This window comes from Colletotrichum spaethianum (assembly GCF_022836535.1).
Source record: "Colletotrichum spaethianum MAFF 239500 DNA, contig07, whole genome shotgun sequence".
In the NCBI taxonomy this organism is placed as follows: Eukaryota; Fungi; Ascomycota; class Sordariomycetes; order Glomerellales; family Glomerellaceae; genus Colletotrichum; species Colletotrichum spaethianum.
This window is the reverse complement of record NW_026054777.1, coordinates 1,437,446-1,451,068: the sequence shown is the minus strand read 5'-3', so window position 1 is coordinate 1,451,068 and position 13,623 is coordinate 1,437,446. Positions and strand designations below refer to the sequence as shown.

Here is a 13,623-nt window from a genome sequence, read left to right as displayed (position 1 = left end):
ATAGTAGGCTTTCATCAGCGCGTAATTGCACCAGTGCCAAAGGTCGATTTCCGGTATTGGATCTTGCAAATAGGGCTTGTGGCGGAACGACCAGGATCCTTGTTGTAAAGTTAAGGATACCACCTATGGAGCCAGAAGCGGCCCTTAGCACAGGATTGCGGCACAAGACGTCGAGTTTGGAACTCGACTGCGGGAACCAAAATGTGAGAAGCAGACACGGGTTTTGAGGACAGGATGTGGCGAAGAAAGCAAGATCCTTGTTGCATACAGTACGGTAACCGAGAAGACTCGGTCTTTACTCTACTTGTCTGCGGGGCATTCACGAAAACTTGCGATAGGTAGACCAAGCTAAGCGTCCAAAATTGATCTCAAGCGGGGCCGCAAAGTGACAGGCACTTGCATCCAAACCCCATGTCAGTTTCGAGCCGAGCCAAAAGAAACCATTCGAATACACATGCACCATGGAAGCCAACATCGACATGTCTAGTCTACAGATACACCTTAGAACCCTAGCGAATACAGTACGCGGTGCACTCAACGCATGCATGGAATGCCTCACTGTCAACAAGAGCAAGTACGGTCTGGTCAGCAAAAGTGCAACTCCTATCGTAGACGACAACGTCAACTGTAGGTCTGTAATGGACGTTTGATCCGTTTTCGACGTACTGGATGTAGAGAAGAGGCTGGGTTCATACATTATGTACTCATGAAACCAGCGAGCCTGACTAGGCAAACGTCTTTTGCTCCTCCCAGCGCGCCGTGTTCTTTTGTTACATGGACCAAAACATCTCGCTCCGTAGCCACGGAAATTCTTCCCCATGAAGCCGATCCCCCTAGATGTCGCGTGGCACATCTTCAACCATAGCGGACCCCATATCCAGTCCCGATTCGCACGATGCTCGCACGCCTGGCATTCGTTCTTCAATCCCAAGCTGTACAGGCACGATGTCACGAGCGGTCAGTATTCCGCCGTCTTCGAGACCATTGTCCACTGTACAGACACGCGCGTGGCCCTCGCCACACTTGAAAATACTCACCGAGCCGGCGCTGACTACAACAAACCGGCGACCATGTACATGGCCGAAGCCCAACAGCCCAGCCCTTTTCTCGTCACGGCCCTGTACCTGGCCGCTTCGAAAGGCTATCCTGAGATCGTGTCGTTTCTCCTCGATCACGGTGCGGATATCGACGGGGTCCCGGACTGCCGGCTGCGCACCCCCGTCTTCATATCTCTCCTCAGCCGGGATGCGGAAACTTCCATGATCCTCCTTCGGCGTAGCGCACAACTCGAGTCTCCCGAGTTTGGGATCAACGCGCTCCACCAAGCAGCCGCCGCGGGACTGACCGAAGTCATCACCTATCTGATCGAGGAGAAAGGACTGGGGGTGGACCAGGTCGACAGCAACGGGGACACGCCGCTGATCCACTCGCTGTTGTCGCCGTCGCCCGAGACGGTCATAACTCACCTGGCGCGATTCGGGGTGGACGTGGACCAGCCGACGACGATCGACACGTGGCGCATGACGCCCCTGAGTATGGCGTGCGAAGACGGCATGTTCTCTGCCGCCGTCGCACTTTTGGAAGCCGGAGCGGACGCCACCGGCGAGTCGGACGGCTTGGTGGAGGGGGCCGACCCCGCGCTCGGCATCTACGACCAGAAGCCGCTCGAGTTGGCGCTGCTGGCTCGGTCCAAGCAGACAGACGGGAGAACGGCTGCAGTAAAGCGACGGCTCATCCACCGCCTCATCAAGTCGGGCGCCGACCCGGACGCGACGGTCTGCATCTCTGCGCGGTGCAACTGGACGGGGCCTCTCTTGCTGAAGCTCATCCGCGCGAGGCGTCGTTGGGAGGTCGAGGTGTTGCTCTCTTCGGGCCACTTGAACATTGATCAACGCGACTCGCACGGTGCAACGAGCCTTTCTTGGACACTCTCCACGTGCCACGGAGACCCCGTCATGGCGTCGATCTTGTTGCGGCGTGGTGCCACAATGGACGAAAACGTGTTGTGCACCGTCCTCGAGAAGCTGGGGCAGCTGGCGGATGCGCGAGACGATTGGGGTGTGATCAGCCTCCTGTCGCGAGAGCCCAAGCTGTTGAGGATATTCCACGTGTTGTATTCGCACTGCTTTTGGGCAGCATCGAGAAGCGGCGATCCGGTGGCAACGCGATTTCTGCAGGATTCGCCAAGGTCCATCGTGCGTATGGTTACGGAGATGCTGAAGCACGGGATCAGTCTGAGTAAAACGGGGGTCCTCAACGTGTTGCGATTCAACACGACTAAGGGCGGGATGTCAGGGCCGATCATCGCGAGCATGTTTTCATGAAGACGCTTTGAGTAGAGATTACATCATGTGGAAATTGGCTGCGTCGTATTAGAAAGAAGGATCGCAAAGGAATTGTCCACAGCAGCGAATCCCATTTGATTACAACAATAGTCGCAGCAGGACCCGTAGATTCACGAAAACGGCCAGAGTATGAGTGACTAAAGGAGGATGATTGCGTGAAACATGGACATGCATCCCTGGTGGCAAGTGACGGACGTTTTGCTCGTTGCAGAGGCCACCGTCCCATATGGCATTCTTGAAACGGCAAAACCAAGGGTTCCGCAGCTGCGTAAAGGTATAAATTGCAATGCTGTGCACTCGTGACCGAAGTTTAAGACCATGTCTATTGTACTTCATAGACTTTTCTCAATAGTTTCAAAGACATGGAATCTCCCTTCGATCAAAGCTCTCCCCGCTTGGGCGGCTGGGATGCAAGGCTCTTCGAGGGCTCTTTCCTCAACGAAGAGCTTGATGAGCGACAAAAGGCTATCCAAGCCTCCATACAGCAGCATCCACGAAAAAGGGCACGCGTTGAAAGCTGTAGGCAATTCCACTGTTATATTGTTACCAGCACCTGCTAACGTAACGAAGCCAGTACCAACACCGCTACGCCCGTTGCTGATCCCACAGCGCCAGACACGTCAGACAGACACATGAGAAGCACAAACCTGTGGACAGAATCAGACGTAGTAATGAGGGCAACCGCGCGAGTCGGCGCTGTGACTGCTCTCGCGCAGGAAGTTATGCAGGAGGTTGCAAAGAATCAGTGGCCCGTTATCATTTGTACGGAGTTTGACGGCGGTGACGAAGCAGTGTTTAGTGCGCGCATCTCGTCTCAATATAAGCATGCTATTCAAGGGATGGAGAACTTGCTTAAGAGGCTCTGCCGAAATACCGAGGAGGCTTGAAGACGGCGCGTGAGATACCTGTCGTCTTTAAAGTTGTACGCGCAGAACAGAGGGCGCATCATAGTAGCAAAACGTAGTCGGGTTTCCCATGTGATCACCGAAAGGCTCATCTTCGACGCGTCTTTGTGTTCTTACGTGCGATACGGTGACCATGTTCTTTCAGTTGTGTGACCACATTACAGCATTGGCGAGATCCCGCCGCAGCAGCGACTGCTCGGATACTGGTTTGGAGATCCAGAACAAACGGTCTATCAACGAAAGAGCAGATCTGTGCGTTCAAGCAAACGATGATTGGATCGAAAAGTGGCTGCGTTCCATGAGTGTAGACGAATCTGCTTACGCATTGGTATAAACTCAGGTTGCCTGCTGAGAGCTGACAACCCTTCTTTCCCGTCATCAGCCCTCTTCCCAAAGGTTCATTCATCCTCACGAGGAGGCCTTGACTGTACTCTTGAGAAACCGTACAACCATAAGCCAATATGAGAGTGCAGAAGGGCACGGCGGTCGATGCGGCATGGTCGTCACGTCTTGATGTAACTAAAGTCATCTGCACCTTCGCGAGTGATGGCCGCGTCTTCTACGGCGTAGTCGCAGAGGTTCCTGATTCACTCGTGTGGGATTGGCCAGTTGATCGCCAACTTCTATGGGTTTTTGACGACGGAAACTCCGTCAAAGTATGGCAAGAATGTGTCGAGCGGCCTCGGCCGAGCAATCCTGCTTGGGCGTCATGTCTTCAGTCCATTGTGGGCTGCTATGAAAACGACGGCGGTAATGTTTCATACGCCGTCAGGTGGGACGGTTACGCATGTCCCACGTGGGAAGCAGAGGAGGACATGTCGAACTATAGCCACCTGCTGGCAGAGCACGATCAAGCCTGCGAGTGCGGGCGAAGGTCCTAGGTAGCGCGGCCAAACCAGACGACGGACAAAAGGGCGAGGCCACCAGATGTGGACCAAACGACGCAACACGTTGATTTGCACCGCAGATACGTATAGTACAGGCAGTTGCAAACATTTAACTCGAATCAAGAGAGCAGGCTTCTTTTACTGTACAAAGGCAAATGATACACGTTGATTGGCCGTGGATTGAGGTGGCGTCCTAGCTCTCGCGGTTTCCGTGCATTTCACACCCTTATGGCTGGATCCCATCAAAACAACATTCAGGGATACGGGGTTATGGCTGTCTAACACTCGCTCTTGGGTCAAGCAAAATGGCCCCTTCCTGCTGGGCAGGGGAATGCACGTGAACGTCCAGAAAGAGCTTTCTATTAAACACCCCAGTCTAAGGCGCCTCTTTTGGAGCGTACAGGGATCCACCGAGCAAACAACGGCTTCGTCGCGAGCGCTCAACAGGAATACCAGCTATGGCTTGGGGATAGGATATGTAGTATCCGAATGTGATACAGTACGATCGAAAACAGAGGTCTCACCTCCGGCTGGCCATCGGCTAATCGAAATGTCGCATCAGTCTTTGACTTCGTTCGACGTCGTTAGCGAATGGGTTTCTTCCATGTCGCCTCACACCGAAAGCCGTCGATGTTCTGCAATACCGTCAGGAGGGAAACATGCCATTCGCGATCGGCGACACGAAACAGCGCTCTCCATGCCTGGTCCCGCCAGAACATTGCCCCCCGCCCTTTCCTCCGAGGGAGAGGCGAATGAAATCCGACCGCACATGACCAACAGCGACCAGCATGGTCGATCTTCCACCGGGGTTCATCAGACTGCGCGCGTCGCGCTTTACAACAAGAGACGTCAACCAGGGTGTCCAGCAAGAACAGCCAGGGCAGAAATCAATAGCAGCGCTTCTGCTTACCACATCAACGGATTCGCCATCAGCGACGCAGACGAGACGGCAGAGTGGGAAGACTTCATCGAAGCGAGCGAGCCGCCTCTCAATTGTTTCCAGTTCGTCCGCCGCGTGGATTTGAATGGAACGGCAGCCGGTCGTTCTTTGATCACGATCATGTTGGGGCAATCTAGTCTTTGCACCAAGGACGAAGACGCAGCTGCACGCGAGGCATAGGTAGACGGGTCCTCGACGTAATTATATACAACACCATATTCCATTGGATTGAGCCTTGAAGTGAATAATTGATCAACTGTGTGGCTGACATTCATGCTATCAGCCCGAGCGATAGGTCCTCCAGACACAATTCCAGGCGGACGGACTCTGCCTTGAAAAGGGAACACTCTCTCATTTCTATGCGCTCATGCATACACGACTCTGCTTTCGCTTCTCTCTTTTGCTGGGATCAAACAAAGGTCGCTACATCGTACAGTATTGGTCCATGTGCTATCAAACTGGAGCAGGGGAAAGGGGAAGCCTCTCAAGAACCCAATAGGGCCATCTGATCAGCAGGGAATGGCTCAGGAACTGTGATGAGCCCATTTTGCTCCCCAGCAACATCCCAATTGTCGCCGTTTCCAAGCACAAAAGCCTGTGGTAGGACAGGCTGAGCCTCGAAGCCGTGGGTCCACGTTTGAGACAGCTCGGCCGGTGGACCTTGGACAGCAACACCACTGCTCAGGCACCCACCAGTAAGGTAGGTCTCGGGGAGCGAACTCTCCACGGAATAGCCACTCGAAGTGCCGTCTTCCAATGGCTGACGCACCCCGTTTGCGTAATTAGGATGCCATCCGCAATAGGAGTTGCAGGTGGGGGAGGAAAATGCCGGGTCATAGCTGCCGAAGCTGGAAATATCGAGGAGCTGCTGATCGCATAAGGATTTGAAGAACAAAAAACTTGAACTCGTTAGCAGTGATTTCTTGACACCTGACAGGACGCGGCTCTCTCTTACTTGACGAATGCATTGTAACAACAAGGGGTTAACATCTGAGGCGAGTAGCCAGGGGGCCCTAGACTGCCATAACCATCGAACATCTGTTGCTGGAGAGCCACACTCGAAGGCGTTACTGCGGACGGTTGCAGCATTCGCAACAAGAACTTATCCTCCAAAGTGAGTTTCCCAAAGGAAGTCAGCTCTGCGGATGATAGTAATGGATGAGCCGCCGTGGCATGGCTCGTCGTGCCGGAGCACGGCTCGACATCTGTTTGATAGCATGAGCCGTTTGTTGACAACGAAATGTCTCGCTGTGGCGGGGTTTGTGGTCTAGATGCTTCTTCAGAACAAACTCCAACCTCGGCCGAGACAGTCTGCATGGCCAGGTTGTCCGTCAGCAAAGTTGATATTGGGATTCGAGATGGCATCGTCGTCGAGGTTTGGGGGGATTCGCCGAGTACGTCGTTCAATCTTTGGCCGTAGTGAAGCAGAACGTGAAGTGGGTGACTGAGGGGATTGTCGTGCTATATATGTCGATTGTCCAAGCAGGGCATCTGACGATCTTTCTACCACCGACGCTGGCGCAGGCGGTGCCGAGTCTTGGTCGTAACGGAGATAGAGGTGCTTAACATCTTGTGTCTTAGTTGCACAAGCCCGGTTTTCCGACCAGTATCCGAATCGGCGAAGTGGGAGGTCATGATAGCCAACGAACAGCTTACAGTTTTCTCCGCCATGTGAACGTGACGATAATTGCAAGGGACAGGGATCGGTCGAGACTTGCGCACGATACAGAGGCTTGCAAAACCGGTGTCCGTTTTCACAAGAATAAACTTCTCGTTAAGCACGGACCATTAGATCCTGAAATTGCTCAAGGTACATGACCAGGGGGCTGGGGTACCTTGACAAAGGCCACGCTACATATACTACGTAGGAGCCCGAAATGGATTACGGAACAGATGGCTGACAGGTGGTCATCATGACAGTCAATCAACGTGACGTAAGCAAAAAATGGCTGACAGGGGGTCCGCAGCATCAGCAACAAGCGGCTGTCTTCCATTTAGGCGCAGCGTTATAGAGATATCGTTCTAACCGAGCTGTCGTTCTATCCAAGCAGTAAGCAGTTTCAGGCGCGCTCAATACTTCTCCTGTATGCCTCGTCGGGATCAGCAATCTGCCCAAAAAGCCTCTTCGATGTCATCTTTGCTTGTCGAGCTCGTGGCCACTTGGAGGCGTCGGAATGGACCTACATTATTACAGCGTGAAGCGTGAAGACCTACCTTTCAACTCTCAGGCAAGCCCATAAAGCCTCGATCTGCCCATTCTCAATGCTTCCCTCCCTTAGTTCTAGGGGAAAAGACACAGTAACCATTTCGTTGAAGATGGCAAGAAGATCACGTGCTTGGGTGTCTTTAGCCGCATCCCGAGGCCAAATGGCTTACGATGTTTGGCAGCTCGCCTTCAACATTGAAGGCTTGCAGAATGACACCATTTTTTAATTGCTCTTCTTGATATCGCGATGCGTAGAACGAACCGAATGATCATTAAATGGCATCCATTCTCGCTCGAAAGTCGGTCGATGGTCGATTGGCTTCTAAAGGGTGACTGGAACCGTGGTCATCTGGTTAAATGACGCCGGCAGGGAGTCTGTTATGTCGGCGTATCCTGGCACCAGAGAAACGCCTCGATGAATTTTCTACAATACTCAGCATGAAGCTCTTCAAGACGAGCGTTTAATGGCGTTCCTTACCTTCGCATTAGGATTATCTGGCAGAAACGGAGCGAGTGGCTCAATAAGCCATGGTAAGCGTTCGACTCGGCCACTCAGCTCGTGAGTCTACTTGACGAACGAACAACCAGCCGTCGGCGACTCCATAGTGTGCGGTTGCATACGTGTCTCTTGAAACGCTGGAGAAGAGGATCCTCAGCGTGAGTAAAGCCGATCTTTAACCGAAATGACAGGACTCCACGTGTCCCTTTGACTCTAACTCCACAGAAAGTCCCTCATTCATCATCAACAATGGCGCCGACTCTCGCGCAGTCGCAGCACAACTTGATCCGTGACATGCTAGCAAGCGAAAACTTTACTAATGCCGAGATAGCCAGGACCGCGAAGTGTAGCACTCGTGCCGTTCGACGCATCCGCCAAAAGCTAGAATGCTTCGGGTCGACGAGAGCCCCCCCGAACGGCGCTGGCCGACATAGAACCGTAACCCCGCCCATGCTCAGTGCATTATGTGAACGATTGATTGAGAAACCGGACCTGTATCTGGAAGAAATAGCGCTTTTCCTGTTCGACGAGTTTGATACTTGGGTGACGACCTCTACAATCAGTAGGGCTTTGAAGAGGGCTGGATGGACGAAGAAAACCGCGCGACGCATCGCTCGAGAACGGAATGCGGAGTTGCGTGACTACTATCTCTATAAGCTCTCGGCTTTTCGGTCCTACCATCTAGTCTATATTGACGAGTCTGGTTGTGACAGGCGATGCGGGTTTCGACGTACGGGCTGGTCTCCTCTGGGGTTGACACCCACGCAGACAGCTAAGTTCCACCGTGGCCAGCGGTACCAGGTGCTTCCAGCGTATACACAAAATGGCGTTCTATTTTCGCAAATTTTCCAAGGCCATACCGATGGCGAGGCTTTTGAGGAATTTATTGAGGCGTTGCTTCTACGTTGCGGCCGGTTTCCCGAGCCAAACTCGGTACTTGTAATGGACAACGCCTCGATCCATCACTCAGCGAGTATTCAGCAGATGTGCGACGATGCTGGAGTTTTGTTGCTGTATTTGCCGCCGTATTCACCCGACTTGAATCCTATTGAAGAATACTTCGCAGAGCTGAAGAGTTTTATCAAGCGACACTGGGCAGAGTACGAGGACTGTCCCGATTTTGGGTGGTTTCTCGAGTGGTGTGTGCAATCAGTCGGTTCTAGGACTTCAAGCGCGGAGGGTCACTTTCGGCATGCGGGTGTGGAGATAGAGGAGCATCAATAGGGAGGAGGTCAATGCTCAGTAGGAGTGTTGGTTACACAGGTAACCCGATCGGGTAGTTGACTGAAGCAGTAGTCTATTCTCGTGATAATCTAGTTGCTTGTCTGTTCTAAGTGTAAGTGAATCCTACGCGAACGGCCGGGGATTTCACCGCGAAACCACGGCGATATTTCTGCGTGCTGATTGGCTGGGAATAACCGGTGTCCGTCTAGGATTCCCGGTCCCTTTCCCATGAAGTTATCGACGGGTTGTTCCAACAAGGAGATCATTATTACAGTTGTACGATATACGAAACCACGTAGCCTATTGCCGTTCCTGTTCCCGACACTGGGCCCACGCGCGGATGTCCCTGATAAATCGTGCTGCAGCGCCCTTCTTAACACCGTTGTCCATGAAGAATTGAGCATCTTGGTCCTCGTCCACTTGTTCGAGGTCAAGACAATGGTCAACCATAACCTCATAAGCCTTCCGGTATCCTGCTTTGAACGTGTCATCCAGTACTTGTGAGCACTGCCACTCGTAATAACTCCTCAATGCGGAGTCTCTTGGCCCTGAGATCTTCAGTCGGGTTGGAGCGTGAGGAGATGTGGTTGCAGGCGTTGGCCTGGGCCGATGTCCAGGCAACGGTACATCGGATCCGGGTAAGACATTGGTAATGTTGATGGGTGGATAATTCGCATGCGTCTTAGACCGCCCCTGACGGTCTAAACGCTGCTGATCCTCCGCATACAGCAGTTCACGGGTGCTACTGGGGACATCGCTGTGGCTCTCAGGCCTTCCGCCATCCTCAACGTAGGCAACCATTTTGGTCAGATGACGAGTCACTAGCTTGTAGTGCTTCCTACCGTTGTCATCAACCCAGCAGTGCGGTCCGAGATTACAGGGCGGACCAGGACATCTCATGAGGCTATACACTCGTTCCCAAACCGGCGCCTGCCCTGACCCATTGCGCTCCCCTTCAAGCTCGGCATCGCGTTCAGCCAACATCCGTTGTGTTGCTGAGCGCTTTGTTCCTCGTCGACCAGCAGTGCCAGCCACCGGTCTAGCCTCCACGTAATTGAAAGAGATGCTGATCTTAAGCCTCTTGCTAGCGCGGAACAAGTGACTCCAGGTGCACAGCTGCATCTCGACGACTTCCCATTGTATATCCAGATCGTCGAATCGCTTAACTAAGTCTTCTTCGGCGCGGTTCCGCACAGACACTGTCACAGTGGTATCATCGGGCTTGAAGGTTTTGTTGGTCGCTAACTTTTTGGTCACGAGGCTATTGAGCTTGCTCCGCAAAGTCAGTTCCCAGAAATCACTCGGGGCAAGGACAAGATTCGGCTCGCTGTCTTTGGACACTGTTCTGTTGTTCGCTGTCAATTTCCACTCAAGGGAGTAATGGATACAGGTCGGCGGCTGCTCATCGTAATTGCGGAGTTCATCCCATTCGATCAGCCGAAGCAGAGGGAGTCTGCCGTCAGAAGTAGGCTGCTGTGTTGCTGCCCTGGACGATGCGGCCGGGCTGCCTCCATTGATCGACTCGACTTCGGACCAGGTATCCCAGTCAAAGTAGGACGGGGAACCAGTGAGGGCCATCGTCGCGTACAGTACGGACGAAGGGTGGCAAAGTCTTGCACCAGTCACTGAGGTGGAGGACGATCATATGGAATTTGACACACAAGGCAGCAGCGGACGACACGTGGTCTCAGCTGATCATTTGCCCAAAGTAGCCATATTGGCGAGCACGTGATCTCAGACTTATCTCGACTTATCTCGCTGCCATTCGGCAGACTTGATTCGAACGCTTTTCAACCAACACTGAAGTCTTTGAAATCAGAGTACCCACTGTTAGCAGCTGTTAAGACCATAGAGGGCTGCGGCCCACCACACTATCATTTCTCATCATCAGCCCACGCGAGCTGAATCCCACCATCATGGCCGTCTCCCTAGATGTCGGGCCAACTATCACAGTCCACGGGGACGCCAGTACTTCTCGACGGTCGGGACGAGTCCGAAAACCGACCGCAAAGGTCAGAGTGGTTGAGCAAGTCAGCTACCAGGACAATGCTGAGCTTAAAGATGAGATCAACAAGCTCTCAAATCTTGTCCAGGACCTCCTACGACGGGACGCTGAGAGGGAACAATTCCTAAAAGACTGCTTGAAGAAGATCGAATCCTTGGAAAGAGAGCTTCAGGAGGAGAAGCAGCAGTCAGACCGGCACCAACGGGGTCTAGCAAGGTCTATGCATGCTGTTAGCACAGGACCCAGCGAGTCCGCCCTGAGTCTCCAAGGGCATCCCTTACACACAGCCCAGAACCAGCCGACCCCAGTTCGTTCCTACGCGGCGGTGGCGAGCCAGCCACTAAACAGAAAACAGGACAAACCGAAGCTAACAAAACAAGCTGCAAAACAAGCCCGAAACCAGGCGGCCTCGAAAGACCTGCGCGTCTTCGCGCGTCTGCCACCTGACAACCCGCTTCGTAACGAGAGGGCCTACGACATATACGCCTTCGTTCGAGAAAAGCTGAGTCCCCAAGCTCGAGAAGCCCTCAAGGGGATCGACCATGTAAAGACAGGATTAGCACTCCTACCTTCATCAGCGGATGGCGCAAAAGCCCTGCTGGAGAACAGAGAACAGATTGCTGCCCTTCTCCAGGCGCAGGCGGTCGAGCAGCGCGATACCTGGATCCGAGCCTATATCGCAAATGTCCCTTGTACTAGGCATTGTTTGATAACTAACACCGAGCTGGAGATCACGACCGAGGAGCTCCTTGAAGAGATACAGATTGTGACAAAACTCAAGCCTGAAAAAGCATACTTTTCCAGAAAAGACGAAGTCGAAAAGCTGGGTACGGTGACAGCCTGGTTTAGGGCGGACGCCGTAAGGCAACTACCAAGACGCCTCCGTCTGATGGGGGCCAGCGTTTTTGTGAACCTGCAGTTTCCGAGGGAGAAGAGGTCCCCCCAATGCTACCGCTGCGGCGGCTTTCACAGCGAACGAACGTGCACCAGAAGGAAGAGATGCCTCAAGTGCAGCTCTCCCTCCCACACGACTGACTTACACCGGGCACCCTGCGGCGGCACCGAGGGTCACGATGGCTGTGACTGCCCCTTTAAATGCCCATCGTGTAACGGCCCCCACTCCGCCTTTTATGCGACTTGCCCTATCAAACCCAAAGTGGTGAAGGGCGTAGTCCAGAGGAGGAACAAGGCACAGCTACGGGCCATCCGAGCTGAGGGAGAGAGATCGTGGAGAATTGCGACCCAGCAATCGCATCGACATTCCCATGAAGAAGGACAAGTGATGGACTGCGCCCCGACAAATGAGACACAGCAGGAGCAGACAGTCCTCTAGGATGCTGCAAATCATGCAAGCAAACGTGGCCAGACGACCATCTGCACACGAAACGGCACTGAATCTAGCCTACGCGGCCCATGTCGACATACTGCTACTACAAGAGCCCGCTATCCGCTCGGAAGAGAGAAGGCTCACAAGATGCCACCCGGGTTTTGAGATTTTCACCCCAGTGGACAATTGGGTTGAAGACAGACCTAGGGTGCTCACTTACCTCCGCAGAGGAACGGGACTACGGGGCGTACAAACACGCCCACTGCCCAGCCCATCCACAGATCTGCTCTTCCTACAACTCCTGGTGGGAATGCGGAAAGTCCTCACAGTCATCAACGTTTACAACCCCCCTTGCGGCTCGCTGCGACCCGGTCAAGCGGTTAGGGATATCATAGCGGCCTGGCAACCGAAACCCGAGGATCGAGTACTGATCGCGGGGGATTTCAACCTACACCATTGGACCTGGCAGCCCGATGCCACAGGCTCCCCTGACGCTGACAACCTGGTAGAATGGGCTGAAGCCGCCAGCCTTGTCCTGCTGTCGCCGACAGGTGAAGCTACACACGAAGACGGCAACACGTTAGACCTATGCTGGGCGTCCAGCAACCTCTATGGGGCATCCACCAGCATAGAAACGTCCCTACACACAACGTCTGATCACGAATCTCTGCTTACCCGGGTCCCCTTGGCCCTAACCGATATACCCAGCCCAACTGCGGGAAAGTTCCGGCTCGACACGATGGATGAGAAGCTCTTCCTCGACGTTCTTAGGCGAAACATGCAACCTCTGCGCCATACTGCAAGCAACGCAAGAGATCCACAGGCGTTGGACCTCCTAGCGCAGCAGCTCACAGATTGTCTTGGAGAAGCGCTTACGGCTTCTACAAGGCGCACGCTTGGCAGAGGACCAGGGAGGCCATACTGGAACGAAACCTGTACGCGCAAACACCACGCCTATACGACTAAAAGAGGAACCGTCGCGAGACTCCGCGCTTTGGGAATAGACTGTCAATGGGAGCGAGAGGAGGAGGACATCCTTAAACAGGACTTTCTCCGTGAGCTTCGCCGTTCCAAGGACACCTACTGGAGAGAAAAGATCGCCGCAGCCTCCACAGGCAAAGACGTATTTGAAATGGTCGGGTGGCACAAAGCCACAGGATCCTTCCAGACCCCACCACTCCGAGATGAGGACAACCCATCCACTCTCGTCTCACAACCGAAAGAGAAGCGCGACTTGTTTGCCCGCGTTCTTCTCAGAAATGCTGCCATCTCTGCGGACATACCA

The 13,623-nt window shown here is 53.6% G+C and overlaps 4 protein-coding genes across 4 annotated transcripts; all 4 read left to right on the top strand.

Annotated features, from left to right (window-relative positions):
• Window positions 1-818: 818 nt before the first annotated feature.
• On the top strand, window positions 819-2,324 carry ColSpa_03830 (serine/threonine-protein kinase TNNI3K; the record flags this gene model as incomplete). Its single annotated transcript, XM_049270042.1, has 1 exon — window positions 819-2,324. The coding sequence occupies one exon, from the start codon at window positions 819-821 to the stop codon at window positions 2,322-2,324; it is 1,506 nt and encodes a 501-aa protein (XP_049125999.1).
• A 1,387-nt stretch (window positions 2,325-3,711) lies between these two features.
• On the top strand, window positions 3,712-4,131 carry ColSpa_03829 (uncharacterized protein; the record flags this gene model as incomplete). The annotated part of the gene is made up of 1 exon (XM_049270041.1): window positions 3,712-4,131. The coding sequence occupies one exon, from the start codon at window positions 3,712-3,714 to the stop codon at window positions 4,129-4,131; it is 420 nt and encodes a 139-aa protein (XP_049125998.1).
• A 703-nt stretch (window positions 4,132-4,834) lies between these two features.
• On the top strand, window positions 4,835-5,257 carry ColSpa_03828 (uncharacterized protein; the record flags this gene model as incomplete). The annotated part of the gene is made up of 1 exon (XM_049270040.1): window positions 4,835-5,257. One exon carries the CDS (start codon window positions 4,835-4,837, stop codon window positions 5,255-5,257), a length of 423 nt encoding a protein of 140 aa, XP_049125997.1.
• Window positions 5,258-10,922: 5,665 nt separating this feature from the next.
• ColSpa_03827 (uncharacterized protein) lies at window positions 10,923-11,874 on the top strand (the record flags this gene model as incomplete). The annotated part of the gene is made up of 2 exons (XM_049270039.1): window positions 10,923-11,838; window positions 11,861-11,874. 2 exons carry the CDS (start codon window positions 10,923-10,925, stop codon window positions 11,872-11,874), a joined length of 930 nt encoding a protein of 309 aa, XP_049125996.1.
• Between the last annotated feature and the right edge of the window lie 1,749 nt (window positions 11,875-13,623).